The following is a 21,448-nucleotide window of genomic DNA, read 5'->3' on the forward strand; positions in this document are numbered from 1 at the left end:
AACTGTACCAAATTACATTCCCACCACAGCATGAAGGATTTTTTTCTCCACATCCTTGTCAACACTTGTTATTTCTTTGTTTTTGATACTAGTCATTTGGATTGGTGTGAGGTGATATCCCATTGTGGTTTTGATTTTATAACTAGAAGTTTGTACCTCTTACAAGTACCTCAAACTTTCCCTGATGATTAGTCATGCTGAACATCTTTTCATGTGTCTTTTTGCTATCTCCATCTTCTTTGGGAAAATATCTGGTCAGGTATTCTGTTTTTTTTTATTGGACTATTTGGTTTTTTTTGGTGTTGAGTTTTGTAAGTTCTGTATTTATTTTGAGTATTAATTCTGTATCAGATATTCCTTATGTTTTGCACATATCTTCTGTCATTTATTAGGTTGCTATTTTGTTTTATTGATGGTTTCCTTTGCTGTGCAAAAGCATTTTCTTTTGATATAGTCCCAGTATTTTATATTTGCATTTGTTTTCCTTGCCAGAGAAGACATATCCTTAGATATGTTGCTAAGGGCAGTGTCTAAAGAGATTACTCTCTCTGTTTTCCTCTGGGAGTTTTATGGTATCAGGTCTTACATTTAGGTCTTTAATCCATTTGAGTTTGTTTTTGTGTATTGTGTACGAAAGTAGTCCAGTTTCATTCATTTGCATGTAGCTATGCAGTGTTTTGAACACCATTTACGGAAGAGACTGTCTTTTCTGCATTGTATTTTCCTACCTGCATTGTCATAGATTAATAAACCATGTAAGTGTGGGTTTATTTCTGGTGTGTCTTGTCTGTTCTATTATTCTATGTGTCTTTTTTTGTGACAATAGCATACTGTTTTGATTACTACAGTTACATATCTTGAAATTTGGGATTTCATATCATTGATAGGAGGATAATACCAGCCTTGTAGAATGTATTTGGAATCTTTACTTCCTCATTTGTTTTTTTTCTGAACATTAGGGCTCAACAGTGCACTTGAAGTACTCAGTAACCCATGTTATAAACAGATGTGCTATCATCCAGGCTTATAGAACACAGGCAGAGTAGATTTAGCATAATTTTTGCCTCTGCAGTTTTTGGAATTATAAATGAGAATTGGCCTCAACTTAAGTCACCAGCTGCTTTAGATCCTACCAAGAGTCAGCCTGTTCTTTTAAGCTTGAAACCAGGCATTGACTTGTCTTTAACTATGAAAGTCCAACCTGGCATCTTCTTCTAATAGAATGCTATTTTGTCTACAGTGAAAAAATCTGTTATTATAAGCCTCCTTCATTAACTATTTTGGCTAAATCGTCTGGATAACTCGGTGCATCTTACACATCAACACTTGCTGCTTTATCTTACACTTTTTTTTTTTTTTAATTTATTTGAGAGAGAGAGCACAAGCAGGGGTGGGGTTGGGGAGGGAAAGAAGGCTAGGGAGAAGCAGGCTCCCTGCTGAGCTGAAGGCAGCCGCTTAACAGACTGAACCACCCAGGTGTTCCTTTACCTTACACTTTTGTGTATGGAAATTAAACCTCATGAACCAATCTCTGCTAGCTTCATACTTTCTTTTGCCCATTTCTCTCTCACCTTTCTGAGCCTTCATAGAATTGAAGAGAGTTAGGGCCTTGCTCTGGATTAGGCTTTGGTTTAATTAGGGGAATATTGTGGTTGATTTGATCTTCTTCTTTTTTTTTTTTTATTTGATCTTCTATCCAGACTATTAAATCTCTCTCCATGTCAGCATTAAGGCTGTTTTGCTTTCTACTTTACCTGTGTTCATGTGTTCACTAAAGTAGCACTTTTAATTTCCTTCCAGAACTTTTTCTTTGCATTCACAACTCCTCTAGCTGACTTTCAGCCTGTCTTGGCTTTTGACGTGCCTTCCTCACTAAGCTTAATCACTTCTAGTTTTTTTATTTAAAGTGAGAGACAGGCAACTCTTCCCTTCACTTGAACAGTTAGAGGCCATTGTGGAGTAATTTAACTGGCTTAATTTCAATATAGAGGTGTCTAAGGGAATAGGACCATAGAGAGGGAGAGAGACTGGGGAATGGCTGATCGGTGGAACAATCACAACATGTACCCCTTTTATTAAGTTTACTGTCCTATATGGGTGGAGTTTGTGGTTCCCCAAAGCAATTACAATAGTAGTATTAAAAAGCACTGATCCTACATTACCATAACAAATGTAATAATAATGAAAAAGTTTCAAATATTGCAAGAATTACCAAAATGTGACATAGAGACATGGAGTGAGCAAACTGGTAGAAAAATGGTGCTTGTAGACTAGCTCAACACAGGTTGCCACAAACTTTCAGTTTCTTAAAAAGCTTAATATCTGCAAAATGCAGTAAAGTGAAGCTTGATAAGATGAAGAATGTTTATATATGTTGGAAAGTACAACTCTTGGTGTGTTTCATGTCTTTTTATGCATTACGTTTGTATCTCATTCTCTAGGACTTCTTAGGTCTTGAAATACTGAGAGGTGACAGGGCAGATTCTTAGTGGGAATAGCAAACCCTTGCAAAGCAGCTGCCTCAGGAAAGACCATCACAGGCAATCAGACAGGAGGCTGTCTGAGAAAGGGGAGGAAGGGCAAGAGAGACTTGGCACAAGTTAGTGGTTTCAGGCCCCCTGCCTGCTTTGTTGGAATCTGCCCAGATGTTCCCTTCCCAATTGCAGGTCTCACCTCTTCCTAATCCATGCCCTAACTTTGATGTAAGAGTCTGTGCAAGGCTGGAAATTCAATTTGCATTGGAATTCAGCCACCTGCAGAATGTTGGTATTCAGTAGTCTTGACCCTGTAGTTATAGGATATAAGGGATTCTTTTAGGATAATCATTAGAGACTGGAAGTTCCTTCTTTATGCAGATCCTGCATTTCTGTCAGATTCTTCAGCATATTTAGAAGCAGCCAATCAACCCCATTATTCTCACAAAAATATTCTGTGACAGCAGACGCTCGGTCACCCAGAGACTCTCCCTCTCCAGATACTTACTTACTGGTGTCTAGGTTATATTTTAAATAACTTTGTCTACTGCATGCCATGAAATACCACTGTCCCTTTTACCACAGCAGACAAGGGTCATTAATATCTGTAAATCTTTAAATCCGAGACTATTCTAGGTGGCATAGAAACAATTTAGAGAACCTACTTTTAAGTTTCTTTTCTTCTGGAACAGCATTTGGTGTTGGTTAGGGTTCACTCAGAGAAGCTGAATCATGAGTGATTTAAGGGACTTTTTTTAGGGATTAGTTCCTATATGATCATGGTACCTGGTTAAGCAGTCCATTACTGGTCCTGAAGTCAGCAGTGCCAGCAGCAGGGACAGGAAGATGGAGATGGAGTGTGGGAGGGTAAAGATGAGCTGAGACCTGTCTGTGTCTCATTTGGTCTTGTGTTTGCAAGTCATTGCCTACAAGGCTCTGACATCCAGGATGCTGGTGCCCTTCAGAAGAGCTGGTGCACTTGCCATAGAAAATTGTATAAGAACGTGGCCAACAATTTGGGGGAAGTTAGAAGAAACTGTAGGCTAACCTGCTACCCCTGAGAGATTCAGCAGGAGATGGAGGAACTGGCATCTGCCCGTGTCAAGAAGGTGAATGAGCCCAACAGCACCTGATCTTATGCCAACCATCTGAATGTAAAGCTGGCTGCTGTTTCATGTCCACCTCCAAGTCTGAAACCAGAGTTCATTTGTGGGCAATTGTAACCCAGAATCACGAGGGAAGAAAATTTTGGTAGCTGGTATAATACAAAGCCACCATAGCATCCTATTTTAAATCATAACCGTGAGATTTCATCCTATGAAAATTTCAGGCATTAATTAAGGCTAGATTACTGCAAGCTGATGTTTTAGCAAGCACCAAGGACATCTTTAAAACGTTTTGGTTTTTATTGTTGTGGTATCCAAAGGAATCTCATTTTGGCCTTAATAAAGGATTGCTTAGAATCCTACATTAAGACTGCTTTATAAATTAGTTTTGATTGAATTATAATGTCAGTTCGAGTTCTCTTTTTATTGTTACATCAGCTTGTTATAGTCATCAGCTCCTCCTCATGCCAACATACGAACCCAAATATGAGTGTTTTTGTGAAATAATATCTAAGTAGTTAGGGAATTACTTTAAAATACTTCCCTTTTGTTTTAAAGTCTGGTTGCTTAAATCACTTAGGAGATTGTTGTTCCAACTCCTACAACACAATAAAGGTAATAATGATCATTTATTAGATGCATAACTATGTGTCAGGTACTATGTTAAGAACTTCCCATGTGTTATTTGACTTAATTCTTTAAAACAATACTAAGAAAGCTGGGTATTATCCCCTTTTACAGGTGGGGAAATTGAGGCTCAGTTAAGGACTTAGCTTGAGTTGAGACAGTGACTTAAGATTTAACTCAGGTCTGTGTGACTCCCAACACACATGCTCTTTTTTTTTTTTTTTTTTTTTTTCACACATGCTCTTAACTACCTTGGTCTCCTACTGTAAATATGTCTATAATTTGGATGGTGAAGAATATCCAAAAGTCAATAGGGAAACTTAAAACTAATTGTTTAGTTATTGTATCTTTTATTTTTCCTTCCTTGTAGCTCTAACTGAAGAATTGGATTCTATAACCAATGAGCTACATGCAGTAGACATTCAAATTCAGGAACTTCTGGAAAGGCAACAAGAGCTTATTCAGAAAAAGAACATCCTAACAAACCGAATAAAGCAGCACTTAGAAGCTTCTGACGTTGGGGAAAGCAGTGAATCGGATTCTTCACCTGCTGCTTGGAATAAAGAAGGTTTACTCTGTTTTTCTTTGCTAGTTTTGTTTCTGTTTATTTCTTTATGTAGGAGTTCAGTCATTGTTCCTGTATCAGTACTTTCCAGAGGGGAAACTGGCTGCTCTTTGAGTAGCGTGGGAAACCAATAGGCAAAACATTCTTTATCCATGTTAATTTTTTTTTAAAGATTTTATTTATTTTTTTATTCATGAGATACACACAGAGACGGAGAGGCGGCAGAGATACAGGCAGAGGGAGAAGCAGGCTCCATGCAGGGAACCCCATGCGAGACTTGTTCCTGGGTCTCCAGGATCATGTTCTGGGCTGAAGGTGGCGCTAAACCGCTGAGACACCCACGCTGCCCTCCATGTTCATTTTGTTTTGTTTTTGTTTGTTTGTTTGTTTTTTATTTATGATAGTCACACAGAGAGAGAGAGAGAGAGAGAGGCAGAGACACAGGCAGAGGGAGAAGCAGGCTCCATGCACCAGGAGCCCGACGTGGAATTCGATCCCGGGTCTCCAGGATCGCGCCCTGGGCCAAAGGCAGGCGCCAAACCGCTGCGCCACCCAGGAATCCCTCCATGTTCATTTTGAATGAAGCTTTTTATTATTCAGACTTCATTATTTTTCCAGATTTGGTTCTAGCATTAATTAGTGCTTAGAGAAAGATTTTTTAATTCAGAAACTAAATTTTTTGAATTTTAACTAGAAAAAAATTAAACCATTAAGAAAAAAAGAATAGATTCAAATTCTTGCCAAAGTCTACTTCATTTTCCTGCCCTAGTGAACACAACTTTCTTGAGTCAAGATCTTGCCAAGCATCATGTACATCACTGGCTATCATGTTATAATGGAATACTATGACTCTCAAATGGCAGTGCTTTAATGAGCCTTGCTTCCCACATATTTGCTTCTAACAAGATATTTATACAAAAAAATTCTACAAAAACGTTAACTTGGTATTTAAGATTTTTATGATATTATGAATTCCTTGATCAACATTCAGACTTTTTTGCATACCAATCAAGCACCTTGTTCTGTGTAGGTTAATGGCAAATGTTTTCATTTTTTCTGATGTACTATTTCTTTTCTTTTTTTTTTTTTAAAGATTTTATTTATTTATTCATGAGAGACATAGAGACATAGAGAGAGAAGCAGAGACACAGGCAGAGGGAGAAGCAGACTCCATGCAGGGAGCCTGACATGGGACTCAATCCCGGGTCTCCAGGATCCCACCCCGGGCTGAAGGCGGTGCTAAATCGCTGAGCCACCAGGGCTGCCCTGATGTACTGTTTCTTATCACATACCAGTTTATTTGTTTTTGCTTAGCTTTGTGAGTAAAACTAATCACAAAATTGTTAGTATAAAAGTTAAGTTGTTAATAGTATTACAAGTCTTATATAAATTCTTATCTGTTTTTCTCTAATATAAAAGCAGCCATTCATATTTGTATCTTGTTTATAATCCTAAATAGTTCTAATATATTTAACTTTTTTTCCTCTGTCTAGATTTTCCCTGGTCTAGTAAAGTTAAAGATGTTCTGCAAAATATCTTTAAACTGCAGAGGTTCAGACTGCTTCAGCTTGAAACTATTAATGTAACAATGTCTGGGAAGGATGTATTTCTTGTTATGCCTACAGGAGGTGGAAAGAGCTTATGCTATCAGTTACCAGCATTATGTTCGGATGGTAAGTATTAGTAAAGATTCCTTTAAATTGAAGAAATGATATATCTCTTTTAATTCTTTAAAAAAATCATTTCTAACCATACCTATGTGAAAATCAAATGCATTTTTATTTTATCTTTATGTTAATAGAAATTTTAAAGGATTTACTTAAAGAAGGAATGTTAAAGACTGAACGGAATTAGTTCTTTTATCTGGTTCTTAAAACATAAGCTAAAAAACATGTAGGAGATAAAGTACTAGATAAGAAATTCACAGACCTGGATTCTAGTCCCAGATCTTTATTGAGCATCAGTGGTGGTGTTAGGCACTGTAACTAAGAGTAGTAAGCAGAACGGGCAAGGTCCTAGTTTTCATAGAGCTGGTGTAAAACAGTGCTTTCTCAAATTGTAGTGTGTGTAAGAATCACTGGTGATGTGATTAACATGCAGATTCTGAGTTTGTGTGAGACCCAAGGTCTTGTACAGCTAATAGGGTCCCAGGTGATACTGATGCTGTTGTTTGGGGACTAGTAAGGTATTGAGCAGGGCTCAGTAGACTTTCCCTTAGCAGAGCAGTCAGTAAATGGGATAGGTATGATCTGTAAGGTCTCTCTCTGGGCAGCTGCTGAACTGTCACTGTAGGGCAAAAGTGGCCATAGACAACATGCAAGCTAATGGATGTGCCTGTGTTCCATTAAAACTTGATTTACCCAAACAAGCAGCTAGTCCTTTAGTTTATTGACCCCAGTCTAGAGAATATAAGTAATTGCAAGCATTTGTAATAAAGGTTTTGTGATAAAGATTTTTTTTAAGATTTTATTTATTTATTTATTTGTGAGAGACACACAGAGAGAGACACACACAGAGAGAGAAAGAGAGAGAGGGGGCGGCAGGGACACAGGCAGAGGGAGAAGCAGGCTCCATACAGGGAGCCCAATGTGGGACTCGATCGCTGGTCTCCAGGATCACACCCTTGGCCGAAGGCAGCGCCAAACTGCTGAGCCACCCAGGCTGCCCTGTGATAAAGATTTTAATAGGAAATTAAGTCAGTGCAAAGGTCTGGCCTGGGGCTGTCAGAGAAAGCTGTCCTGTGGAAGTGGCATTTGAGCTAAAAGCTGAAGGGTAAGAAGGCAAAGATAGGACAGGGGAGTAAGGAAGAGTGTTCATGCAGGGGAGCAGTATTTCTGAGAGCCCAAAAGTAAGAACCTTCATGGTAGGAGTCTTCAGTAACCTGGAAGAATTTGAGTGTGGCAGGCAGTTGGGGAGGAAGACTTGTGGAAAGAATCTTGAAAGATAGTATAAAAACTTCCTTAGATTAGTGGGAAACCATTGAAGGGTTTTATACAGGTAAGAGACTGGTCAGAATTGTGCTTTAGAAGATAGAGGAATTCTAGAAACAATTAGGAGGTAGATTCAGTAGGAGTTGGTATTCATTGGACACAGGGTGGGAGTGTGGGGAGGTCAGGTGGTAGGAGAAGGGATAGTCTAGAATGATGTCCAAATTCTAGGCTGGGACACATGGTGAAGTTGTTCACTGAAATAGGGTACGTTTGGAGAATGAACTTCTGTGGGAATGGAGAGAAAGGGAAGATGAGTTGATGAAGTGGAACTAATGAATGGAACATTCTTTAGAAAGAATTGTATGAAGGGAAAAGGAGAGGGGCCCTTAGTTAGCTGTCCAGGGTGTTTCAAAGATAAGAGAGACTTGCCCATGTTTAAATGTAGTGAGAAGGTACCACTGAGGAGAATGTGAAAATATAGCAGAGAGACTATCTGAGATGATAAAACCCTGATAAATGCTGAACTTGAGTGTGTTTTTTAATTGGTCTGCTCTCTGTCTCAGGTTATTTTAAGGGACAAACTCCAGAGACAAAGTCAGTGATTCTAATAATGTAGAATAACTCTTAGAACTGTGCACGATTTTAGTAATAAGAGAAACGGGCTGTATTGTCAGCATTTCGTTCAGTGTACTATTAACTGATTTCTACTCAGCATATATTAATCTGGTTCAGTAAGTGGGACAATACTCATGTAACTATCACATGTAATTATACAGGTTGCTATATTTTCTTTGGAAAACTTTGGAATAACTTTCTCCTGATATAACTGGGCAGTATTTGTCTTGATTTATATTATTTTGCTAAGATGATTAATACCGATTGTTAAGTAAAAATTCAGAGTGGTATCTATTTTTACTTTTATAGTATTGAATAAGGAAAGAGATTTCTGTCTAATATTTGCTTATTTGGCTAATGAGCATTTATTTAGAATATATCTTTTATTAATGAGGATGAAAAATTGGTAGTATATCGATGTTGTGATGCCCTCAGGTGAGTGGTCAAAACTTATTCTGGAGGTGTATAAAATTTAAAGTAGATACTTTCTCTTTTAGGTTTTACCCTTGTGATTTGCCCATTGATCTCTCTTATGGAAGACCAGTTAATGGTTTTAAAACAATTAGGAATTTCAGCTACCATGTTAAATGCTTCTAGTTCTAAGGTATGCTTCTGTGGCTTTTTTTTTTTTTTTTTTTTAATTTAAACTCTTCACTGCAGTAGGAGCCTTGGTTACAATTGAATTGGTTATAAAATTGTAAACTGATAACCATATCTGGAGTTGCAAACTATGGTTGATGGGCCAGTTCTAGCCCACTGCCTATTTTTATAAGGTCTGTGAACTAAGAATAGTGTGTATGTGTCTATTTAAATTGTAGTTAGTTAACATAGAGTGCAATACTGGTTTTAGGAGTAGAATTCAGGGGTTCGTCACTTATATATATAACACCAGTCCTCACTATAACAAATGCCTTTCTTAGAGCCCTCACCTAGCCCATGCCCCACCCACCTCTCTCCATCAGCCTTCAGTTTGTTCTCTTTGATTAAGAGTCTCTTATGGTTTGTTTCCCATTTTCTCCCCCTCCATATGTTCATCTATTTTGTTACTTTTTATTTTTTTAAAGATTTGTTTGTTTTAGAGAGAGAGTGAGTGTGCACAAGCGGCAGGAGAGGCAGGGGGGAAAGAAAGGGAGAGAGAGAAGGCTCAAACAGATTCCCTGCTGAGTGCAGAGCTTGATGCGGGGCTCAGTCCCACAACCCTGAGATCATGACCTGACTAGAAACCAAGAGTCAGATGTTCAACTGACTGAGCCACCCAGTTACCTCTGTTTTGTTTCTTAAATTCCATATATGAGTGAAATCATATGGTATTTGTCTTTCTCTAACTTATTTCACTTAGTATAATACCCTGTAGCTTCATCTACATCCTTGCAAATGGCAAGATTTCATTCTTTTTGATGGCTGAGTAATATTCCATTATCTATGTACACACACACACACACACACACACACACAATCTTCTTTATCCATTCATCAGTTGATAGACATTTGGGCTCTTTCCATAGTTTGGCTATTGTTGATAGTGCTGCTATAAACAGTGTGTATGTACTCCTTTGAATCTATATTTTTATATCCTTTGGGTAAATACCTAGTAGTACAATTGCTCAAGTGTTGGCTAGTTCTATTTTTAACTTTTTGAGGAATCTTCAAACCATTTTTCCAAAGTAGCTGCACCAGCTTGCATTCTCACCAACAGTGTAAGAAGGCTCCCCTTTCTCCACATCCTTGCCAATACATATTGTTGCTTGTGTTGTTAATTTTAGCCATTCTGACAGATGGGGGTGATATCTCGTTGTGATTTTGATTTGTATTTCCCTGATGGTGAGTGATGTTGAGTATCTTTCCATGTGTCTGTTAGCCATCTGGATGTCTTCTTTGGAAAAATGTCTGTTTATGTCAACTGACCACTTCTTAACTGGATTTTTGGGTGTTGAGCTTGGTAGGTTCTTTATAAATTTTAGATACTAACCCTTTATCAGATATATCACTTGCAAATATCATCTCCCATTCTGTAGGCTGCCTTCTAGTTTTGATTGTTTCCTTTGCTGTGCAGAGTTTTTTATCTTGAGGAAGTCCCAATAGTTCATTTTTCTTTTTGTTTCCCTTGCCTGTGGTGACATGCCTAGTAAGAAGTTGCTATAGTTGATTGCTGCCTGTGTTCTTCTCTAGGATTTTGATGGTTTCCTGTCTCACATTTAGGTCCTTCATCCGTTTTGAATTTATGTATGGTGTAAGGAAGTGATCCAGTTTCATTCTTTAGTTTTCTTAACATCATTTGTTGAAGAGACTCTCTTTTCTCCATTGGGTATTCTTTTCAGCTTTGTTGAAGATTAGTTGACCATTGAGCTGTGGGTCCATTTCGGTTTTTTGTTCCATTTCATTTATCTATATGTCTTTTTTTGTGCCAGTACCATACTGTCTTAACTACAGCTCTGTAATATATCTTGAAATTTGGAATTGTGATGCCTCCAGCTTTGGTTTTCTTTTTCAGGGTTGACTTGGTTATTCAGGTTTTTTTTGTGGTTCCATACAAATTTTAAGATTATTTGTTCTAGCTCTGGGAAAAATGCTGATGATATTTTGGTATGGATTGCATTAAATGTGTAGATTGCTTTGGTATGGATTGCATTAAATGTGTAGATTGCTTTGAATAGTATAGACATTTTAACAATGTTCCTCCAAGAACAGTCAAGAGCATGGAAAGTTTTTCCCATTTCTTTGTGTCCTCTTCAACTTTTTTCGTAAGTTTTACATAGTTTTCAGAGTACAGATTCTTTACCTCTTTGATTAGGTTTATTCTTAGATATCTTATGGGTTTTGGTGCAATTGTAAATGAGATTGATTCCTTGATTTCTTTTTCTGTTGTTTCATTTTTGGTGTATGGAAATGGAACAGATTTTTGTACATTGCTTTTGTATCCTGCAACTTTGCTGAATTCATATAGTCTAGCAATTTTTTGGTGGAGTCTTTTGGGTTTTCTACAAAGAGTATCCTGTCGCTTGTACATAGTGAAAATTTGACTTCTTCCTTGCCAATTTGGATGCCTGTATTTCTTTTTTGTTGTCTGATTACTGAAGCTAGGACTTCCCTTACTGTACTTAAAGAATAATACTGAGAGTGGACATCCCTATCTTGATCCTGACCGTAGGGGGATAAGCTCTCAGGTTTTCCCTATTGAGTATAATATTAGCTGTAGGTCTTTCGTATATGGCCTTTATAATAGTGAGGTATATTTCATCTATCCCTACTTTGTTAAGATTTTTTATTAAGAATGGATGCTATATTTTGGCAGATGTTTTTTCTGCATCTTGAGAGGATCATATGGTTCTTATCCTTTCTTTTATTAATGGTGTATCACATTGATTTGCAAGTATTACCACTCCTGCAGCCCAGGAATAAATCCCACTTGATCATGATGAGTAATTCTTTTAATGCACTGTTGGATTTGATTTTCTAATTTCTTGTTGAGAATTTTTGCATCCATATTCATCAGGGATATCTGTAATTCTTCTTTTTAGTTGGGGGGGTTGGTCTTTGGTTTTGGAATCAAGGTCATGCTGGCCTTGTATAATGAGTCTGGAAGTTTTCCTTCCATTTCTATTTTTTGGAATAATTTGAGAAGAATAGTTACTAACTTTTCTTTAAATGTCTGGTAGAATTCCCTTGAGAAGCCATCTGTCCTTGGACTTTTGTTTATTGGGAGATATTTGATTACTGATTTAATTTCTTTGTTGGTTATGGGTCTGTTCAAATTTTCTATTTCTTCCTGTTTCAGTTTTCATAGTTTGTATGTTTCTAGGAATTTGTCCATGTCTTCCAGATTGCCTAGTTTGTTGGCCTATAATTTTTCATAAATTCTCTTATAATTATCTGTATTTCTGTGATGTTGGTTGTGATCTCTTCTCTTTCATTCGTGATTTTATTTTTTGGGTCCTTTCTCTTTTGTTTTTACAAGTCTGGCTAGAGGTTTATCAATTTTATTTATTGTTTCAAAGAACTAGCTCTTAGTTTCATTAAACTGTTCTAGTATTCATTGTGTTTTCATTTTCATTTGCCTCCATGTGCTTTTTTTTTTTAAGATTTTATTTACTTATTCATGAGGGAGGCAGAGACCTAGGCAGAGGGAGAAGCAGGCTTCCTGCAGGGAGCCTGATGTGGAGTTCCATCCATCCCAGGACCCTGGGATCATGACCTGAGCCAAAGACAGACACTCAACCACTAAGCCACCTAGGTGTCCCTGCCTCCATGTACTTTTTAATTTCTTCTTAAATTTCCTGGTTAAACCATTTATTCTTTAGTAGGATGTTCTTTAATCTCTGTGTATTTGTGGTCTTTGCAAATTTTTTCTTGTGGTTAACTTCAAGTTTCATAGTGCTATGATCTGAAAATCTGCATGGTATGATCTCAGTCTTTTTGTAATTGTTGAGGGCTGATTTGTGACCCAGTATGTGGTCTATTCTGGAGAATGTTCATGTGCACTAAAAAAGAATGTATTTTGCTGCTTTAGAATGAAGAGTTCTGAATGTATCTGTTAAAGCCATCTGGTCCAGTGTGTCATTCAGAGCCATTGTGTCCTTGTTGATTTTCTGCTTAGATCATCTATAAGTGGGGTGTTAATGTCCTCTAGTATTATTATCAATGGATTTCTTTATGTTTATTATTAATTAATTCATACATTTGGGTGCTCCCAAGTTGGGGGCATAAATATCTACAATTATTAGATCTTCTTGATGAATAGAATCCTTAATTATGATATTAGTGTCCTTCTTCATCTCTTGTTACAATTTTTGGTTCAAAATCTACTTTGTCTGATATATGTATGGCTACTCCGGCTTTCTTTTGATGTCCATTAGTATGTTAGATGGTTCTCCAGCCCCTCACTTTATTTTTATTGTATTTTATTTTTTTTTTAAAGATTTTATTTATTTATTCGTGAGAGACACACACAGAGAGAGACAGAGACCAGGCAGAGGGAGAAGCAGGCTCTATTGCAGGAAGCCTGATGCGGGACTTGATCCCGGGATTCCAGGATCATGCCCTGAGCCAAAGGCAGGCGCTTGACCACTGAGCCACCCGGGCGTCCCTCCTGCCCCTCACTTTAAATAGTCAGGTGTCTTTAGCTCTAAAATGAGTCTCGTGTAGGCAGCATTTCGATGGGTCTTACTTTTTTATCCATTCTGATACCCTGTGTCTTGATTGGAGCATTTAGTCTATTTACACTCAGTAATTATTAAAAGATATGAACTTAGTGTCATTGTGTTATCTGTCAAGTTGGTGTTTCTGGTGGTGGTCTCTGTTCCTTTCTAGTCTTCGTTGCTTGGTTTGTGTGTGTATATATGTGTGTGTCTGTGTGTGTGTGTGTGTATATACATATATATTATATATATATACATGTGTATTTTAAATATTTATTTATTTTAGAACATACATGTGGGGTGGAGGAGGGGAGGGAACGGGAAGCAAACTCCTTGCTGAGTGGGGAGCCTGATGCAGGGCTTGATTCCACAATCCTGAGATCATGACCTGGGCTGAAACCAACAGTTGGACACTCAATTGACTGAGCCACCCAGGTGCTCCTCAGTTTTTATATATTTGAATGGTTAAAAAAATCAGAAGAAGAATGCTTTGTGAAGTGTGAAAATTATATGAAATTTAGATTTCAGTGTCCATAAAGTTTTATTGGGACACAACCATGCTTGTTCATTTACGTATTGTCTACCACCATATTAAAAATTCTTTCCCTTTACCATTCTCTAAAGGTGATCAATAAGGTCTTTTTTTTAAGTATCATTATTAACTTACGGACATTTAACATATTTGATAGATCTTAATCTGTGTTATTCTTTATTTTCCCAAAATAGTCCTGTCTTTGGGCAGTAAACACCCCTTTTTTCTTCACCGCATAGTTTTTGACTCCTAGCTTGCTTTATGAGAAGTTACTCCTTGCTCATTTTGCATATTTCCCCCCAGACCTGGTGTCAGCCATATCTCCAGGTAGCTAGGTTCCTTTAGTTTCCTTCATCTATTTCTGTTTTATTTAAACTCTCATGTCCAAATTGCTCTCTCCTTCAACAGAATGAACGTGGAGAACATTGCTTTTTTCTATTATATTTCCATAACCCTGAAAAAGAAAGTAATAGTAATGAAAGTAGCTAGAAGTTGCAGATAATTAAAGATTCATGCCATATCACTGCTGTTTGAAAAACTGGAAAGAAAAGAGGATAGGTCAAGGTCAAGTCCAGTTTTCATTTGCTTTTACTAGTAGTTCATAGGATGTGAGTACAGTTTTTTTTCTTTAATCTTGCTTTTTCCATTTACAGAACTGCCAGAAGTTCTGGAGAGTCAGGGATATTTCTTTTTAAAGATTTTATTTATTTATTTGAGAGAGAAACAGGGATTGACTGGGTGTGGGGAGGGAGCAGACAGAGGGATAAACAGACTTGGCACTGAGTGCAGAGCTGACATAGGACTCGATCCCATGATCCTGAGATCGACCCGACTCCAAATTAAGAGTCAGACACCCAACTGACTGAGCCACCCAGGTGCCCCAGGTGTTTTCACTTTTATTTTTTGTTTTTTGTCGAATGAGATTATTCTTTTATCAGCATTTGAATACAAGTAAACAAATAAAATGCTTTTTGCAGCTACCTTGAAGTTTAGTACTGGGACATGGGCTCAGTTTTAATGAACTCAGCATCTGCTAAAACAGTCCAAGGCTGTTGCTTTGAGTAAGTGCCTCTTCATTTACCACTTAGTATCCAGTCTGCCAGCTTAGTTCCATCATTGTGTCTGTTTTTACTTTTAATAGGAGCATGTGAAATGGGTTCATGCTGAAATGATAAATAAGAACTCCAAGCTAAAGCTAATTTATGTGACTCCAGAGAAAATTGCAAAGAGCAAAATGTTCATGTCGAGACTAGAGAAAGCCTATGAAGCAAGGAGATTTACCCGGATTGCTGTGGATGAAGTTCACTGTTGTAGCCACTGGGGACATGATTTCAGACCTGGTATGTGTGATGTATCTAGAATACTCCTTGATGCTAGGGACTGTTTTCTTACTCACATGATGGAAATCCCTGCTTCTGTTAAAATTATTTCATCAGCTAGCTGTTGCTCATTTTCTCTTGCCTTATAAGGAAAATGGAGAGGCTGAGTCTTTAATCTTTACTTCTCTCACTGGAGTGCTTAGTCTTATTGCCTTTATCCCTTGAAATGCATGTTTCTCAGCAACATGATTAGCTTCCACATTTAGCCATAAAGATTTCCTGACACCACGTTCTCCCTCACATTCCGTGAGGAATTTGTATCTGCTTCAGAGTTGTCTTCTTTAGTCATCATTCAGTCTCCAGCCTCCACTTCCTGGTCAACATCCAACTACCACCTTGGGGTTACAGTGTGGGGGACTGGGGCAGGTATTTTAGGAACCCAGTTCTGTACTCCTCCAACCTAATCCTGCAGTCATAGCTGGAAGCAGATCACTCAGACTTGTTCTGTGCAAAACAACCTTAAGCTTTAAGCAATCATGTTCTTGATTTTCAACCTCATTTCTTTCTGAACCTGCTTTCACACGCAGATGGTCCCCTGGGGTCCCCTCTAATCCCTCATTGCATTTGAGCAGGGCTTGAGACATTACCTGACAGTCACTCTCGCCTCCTTTCAGACTCTGCTCTTGCCACTTCTGTTACTCCTGGATTGCCTGGCATTTTACCTGCCTCAGGCTCTGTGCCAGACTGTGCTTCTGGACCCCTCCAGGCCTCTATTCCCCCATTCCTGCTGTTTCAGTATTAAACACTGGTGGGAAGAATTTTTACAGCTGCATTAATTTACACCTCAGGTCAGCTGCCATCAGACTGCTGCCCTTCGACTTGTTCCTGATTTGTCTCCCGTTAGCATTCCTCCCAGCAAGCTATTCATGCCTTTAACTTCTCACTTCTCGTTAGGTCCTAACTCCTACTTGCAGATGCCTCTCAGTCCCCAGAAAATAGGTGCCAGCAGGTCTGGATGTCACCCTCTTTCCCTTTCCAAACATTAGTGACTTGTTTTTTCTTCGTAAGGCAAAAGAGACCATTTATTATCAGTGTTACCATGACTCCTCCCACTTCATCCTTTCCTGCCTTCTTAAGACTCACTCTGTCAAAGTCTTCACTCCTGCATCTTTTTTTTTTTTAAAAGGAATGAATTTGTTTGTTTGTTTTTTTAATTTTTATTTATTTATGATAGTCACAGAGAGAGAGGGGGGTGGTGGAGAGACATAGGCAGAGGGAGAAGCAGGCTCCATGCACCGGGAGCCCGATGTGGGACTCGATCCCGGGTCTCCAGGATCGCGCCCTGGGCCAAAGGCAGGCGCTAAACCGCTGCGCCACCCAGGGTTCCTCTTTTTTTTTTTTTAAGTTTTTAATATTTAATTTGAGAAAGAGATTGAGCGAGCGAGTAGGGGGAGGAGTGGAAGGAGAGGGAGAAGCAAACTACCCTGTGCCCAGATCACATCACTGGGCTCTGTCTCAAAACCTTGAGATCATGTCTTGAGCCAAAATCAAGAGTCAGACCCTCAACCAACTGAACCACACAGGCTCACCTCCTGAATTTTACGACTCCCTAAAACAAAGAGAGAAACTGAAATAGGCTTTCACCTTTCTCACCCCTTTATGGTGTTGTCCTGTTTCTGTTCTTCCTTTCACCTCATCCTCTAAACTTACCATCTGTTTCTCACCTTCCTTCCTTTCTGAATTCAGAGTCCCTTCTGCCTTCACCACTCTGCTCAGAGGTGACCTTGGTCTCCTATCTATCTCCCCATGGGCTTAATCCAGGGGGTTCATCTGAATTCCTTTTCCCACTTAACTTCTGGAGCAGGAGGAGCATTTCCTGCATTTATCTCTCTCTTGGCCACTTGTCCTCCCTGGGTTTCTGTGATGGAGGCTTTTGATGTGTTTCTTTTCCATTCTCTCTGCCTTGTTCTCCTTCCTTTGCTGCCACCCTAAGTGTTCCCCATGGTTCTAATCTGTTTTCGTCTTTTCTTACACTACTTCAGGCATGGTGGACTCGTGGCCTGAAGACACAGTTTTCTACTTTCAGAATTATTTGGGGGCATTAGGTATTTTTTTAAATTTTGATTTACATGTCTTAGGCAGGATATATACTGTCTTTTTTACTAGAGACCCCACCATGTTATTTAGACTATTCCAAAGAGTTGTTGCCTGGTAGCTACTGAAAATATCCAGTTTCTCACCCTTGCCCTATATTTCTAGCCTTAGTAGTTGATCACTTAGGATGAGAACTGTTGCTTGTGTGTTAGCATAACTTGCATTGCCTCTGTAAATTAGCTGCTAGTCGTCATCAGTGGTTCTATATCTAGTTCTCTTCCTCTGCAACTACAGATTTAGTTTATTGGAAATGTGTACCCATTTTAAAAAAAAGTTTAATAGAGCTGTAATTGACATACAACCTTGTATTACTCTTAGTTATATAAAATAGTTGTGTAACTAGAAGTTTGTACCTTTTGACTCCTTTCACCCATTTTGCCCACCTCTGTGCCTCACCTCTGGCAACCACCAGTGTGTTTTCAGTATTTTGGGTTGTTTTTTCTTTTTAAAGATTCCACATATAAGTGAGATCATATAGTGGTTATCTTTCTCTATCTGACTTATATCACTTAGCATTATGCTCTCAAGTTTCATCCATGTTGTTGCCAATAGCAGAATTTCCTTATTTTTTAAGGCCAAATAATATTCCATTGTGGGTGTATGTATATATACACGCCACATTTTCTTTAACCATGCATCATTACATGCTTAGGTTGTTTCCATGCCTTGGCTGTTATGCATAATGCTCCAGTGAACATAGAGGAGTAGATACCTTTTTTTTTTTAAATGTTAAGCACTGAATAGGTATTCACTATGGTCGTACCTTTTTTTTTTTTTTTTTTTTTTTTTTAAGATTTGTTTATTTGAGACAGTACACAGAGGGAAAGGGAGAGGGAAAGGGAGAAGGAAAAGCAGAATCAGAGACAGGGGGGCTCAATGTGAGGCTTGATCTCAGGATCCTGGGATCATAACCTGAGCCAAAGGCCAGATACCTAACCAATAAGCCACCCAGGCACCCCCAGGCATAGCTATCTTTTCAAGATAGTGGTTTTGTTTCTTTGGATAAATACCCAGGAGTGGAATTGTTGGGTCATATGGTAGTTTTATTTTTTAATTTTTGAGGAACCTCTATATTGTTTGTTTGTTTGTTTTTTCTTTTTTTAAAGATTTTTAATTTATTTTAGAGCATGCGCTAGCCAGAGTGGAGGGAGGGGCACAGAGAGAAGGAGAGATGCAGACTCCGCGCTGAGCTCAGAGCCTGTATGGGGCTCCATCTCATGACTCTGAGATCATGATCTGAGCAGAAATCAAGAGTTGGATACTTAACCGACTAAGCGACCTAGGTGCCCCACACTATTGTTTTTCATAGTGGCTACACAAATTTACATTGCTACCAGTAGTTCACCTGGGTTCTTTTTTTCTCCCATACTTGTTATTTCTTGTATTTTTGAGGATAGCTATCCTAACAATGTGTGAGGTGATGTTTCACTGTGGTTTTGATTTGCATTTTACTCATGATAAGTGATGTGGGAAACCTTTTCAGGTACCTGTTGGCTATTTGTATGTCTTGTCTAGAAAAATGTCTGTCCAGATCCTCTGCCTAGTTTTCAATCAGATTTTTTTGTTTTGTTTTGTTTTGTTTTTACTATTGAGTCGAATGAGTTCTTTGTATAGTTTTTATGTTAACCTTGTATCAGATAGTCGCAAATATTTTCTCGTAGTCCATAGGTTGCCTTTTCATTATATTGATGGTTTCCTTTGCTGTACAGAAGCATTTTATAGTTTTATGCAGTACCACTTACACAGTTTTGCTTTTGTTGCCTTTTCTTTTGATGTCAAATCCGGTAAATTATTGCAAAGATCAGTGTTGGAAGCTTATCCCCTATGTTTTCTTCAGGTAGTGTTATGGTTCCAGGCATTATGTTCAAGATTTTAATCCATTTTGAGTTGATTTGTATATGGTATAAGGTTCTAGTTTCATTCTTTTGCATGTGTCTGTCTAGTTTTCCATTTATTGAAGAGACTGTCGATTCTCCATTGTATATTCTTGATGCCTTTGTCATAAATTAATTGACCATATATGTGTGGATTTATTTCTGGATTCTATATTTTGTTCTACTGATCCATGTTTCCATTTTTATACTAACACTATACCGTTTTGATTACTCTAGCTTTGTGATATGGTTTGAAATGAAGTTTGATGCCTCCATCTTTTTTCTTATTTCTCAGTATTGCTTTGGCTATTGGGGGCCTTTTGTTGTTCCGTACAAATTTTAGGATGTTTTTTTCTAGTTCTGTGAAAATGCCTTTGGACTCCTGATAGGGATTGCTTTGAATCTGTAGATTGCTCTGGGTATATGGACATTTTAATAGTGCTAAGTCTTCCATTTCATAGACACAGAATATCTTTCCATTAATCTGTGTTATCTTCAGTTTCTTTTATCAGGGTCTTATAGTTTTCAAGTGCATATTTTACTTCCTTGGTTAAATTTATCGCTTGGCATTTTATTCTTCTTGATGTAATTGTGAACAGAATCGTTTTCGTAATTTCTCTAATAGTTCGGTATTAGTATATAGAAACACAACTGATTTTTGTATATAGATTTTGTGTTCTGTAACTTTTGTGAATTTTAGTTCTAATCGGTTTTTGGTGGAATCAAGATTTTTCTGTGTATAATTTCATGTCATCTGTAAATAGTGACAGTTTTACTTATTTTCTTTCAAGTTGGATGCCTTTTATTTCTTTTTCTTGCCTAATTAACCTGGCTAGGACTTCTACTAGTATGTTAAATAACAGTAGTGAGAGTGGGCATCCTTGTCTTGTTCCTGAACAGGAAGAAAAGTTTGGAAGTAATAAGCTTGAGAAGAAGGTCTTTGTGGAGCTGAAATTCCATCCTCTGAGGAGGCACAGCCCCATGCTGCTGATGTCTCCTAGTGAAGGCCAAGGTGGGTGGACCTGTGACGAAGTGGGTTCTCCAAAGTTTGGAAAAACTGCCATCTGTATTCATCTGCTCCTATGAAGACACAGTGCTTGTATAGGGATGAAGAAGCCTTCTGGGGTGACTTCTTGAGAATACAAGCAAGTCCGCAGGAAGCAGAAAGGAAGGATTGAGACACTTCTTTCTCCCCCAGCCTCGTACTCTGTCCTTATAGGGCCAGCTCACAAAACAGAAATGGAGTGTACGGATTCCCCGCTCCAGCACCACAGAGCGGGGTAGAGAAGGATGGAGTTCTCTCAGCTAATAACTGTAATGTAATAATGGCACATCATCCTTGGTTTATCTTACCTCTGCAGATCCAGGCCATCGCCAAGTCCTGTCAGCTCTACTGCTAAACTGAATCTCAAGTTTGTCTACTTCCCTTTGTCTGTATTGCTCTTAGGTCCAGCTAGGCTCCTTTCCATTGGCCCACTACAGTGGCTCCCCAACTAGCCTGATTCCAGACTTACTCTTCTACAGTTTATTCCTCACACAGCAACCAAAGTGATCCTTTCTACATACAAATCAAACCCTGGGACTTCCCTTCCTAAACTATCCACCAGATCCTCTTTGTACTTAGAATAAATTCCATATTCTTAACTGGGGTCCATAAGACGGTACATACGATCTCTCTTCTGTTTGTCTCTACCTGATTTCCTATTCTTCTTCCTCCCTCTTTACATTCCTACTACACTAGGCTTACCACTATGAGCCCTTCTCACCCTCTGATAATAACGTACTTATTGATTTACTCTTTGTTTTGTCTGGTTTCTTTGCTTGAATTGTACTTCCATTTGCATAACATCCTTGTTTTGTTCACCACATAGTCTTCAGTGCCTGGAGAAATGCTTGGCAGGAATGGATGAATCTTGGATCCCTCTCTCCCCTCCCCTCCCCTCTATACTCCCTACTCTCCCTCCCCCAGAGGCCAAATCCCAGTAGTCACCAGGACTTATAGGGCTCTTGTTCTTGGGTTTCTCCTCAGTGTTTTCTTTCTGTTCTGTCCTCATTGTCATGCCTTGTTTCCTGTTCTTACTGGGTTTCCAGTTGGCTGCTGCCATCTTTGAACTGAT

General features: G+C 38.5%; 1 protein-coding gene across 8 annotated transcripts in view; it reads left to right on the plus strand.

The window, feature by feature from the left end:
- RECQL (RecQ like helicase) overlaps window positions 1-21,448 on the plus strand; it is a 46,325-nt gene that overhangs the window by 9,040 nt on the left and 15,837 nt on the right. For 7 of the 8 annotated variants that reach the window (XM_077870817.1, XM_077870822.1, XM_077870823.1 and 4 more), the window contains 4 exons: window positions 4,578-4,775; window positions 6,266-6,445; window positions 8,815-8,921; window positions 15,126-15,324. In XM_077870817.1, coding sequence (XP_077726943.1) covers window positions 4,578-4,775; window positions 6,266-6,445; window positions 8,815-8,921; window positions 15,126-15,324 — 684 coding nt within the window. Of the gene's footprint in view, window positions 1-4,577; window positions 4,776-6,265; window positions 6,446-8,814; window positions 8,922-15,125; window positions 15,325-20,231; window positions 20,344-21,448 lie in introns of all 8 variants that reach the window. The other variant, XM_077870825.1, reaches the window with a different exon arrangement.

The sequence above is a fragment of the Canis aureus genome, chromosome 25, assembly GCF_053574225.1.
Source record: "Canis aureus isolate CA01 chromosome 25, VMU_Caureus_v.1.0, whole genome shotgun sequence".
NCBI classification, from domain to species: Eukaryota; Metazoa; Chordata; class Mammalia; order Carnivora; family Canidae; genus Canis; species Canis aureus.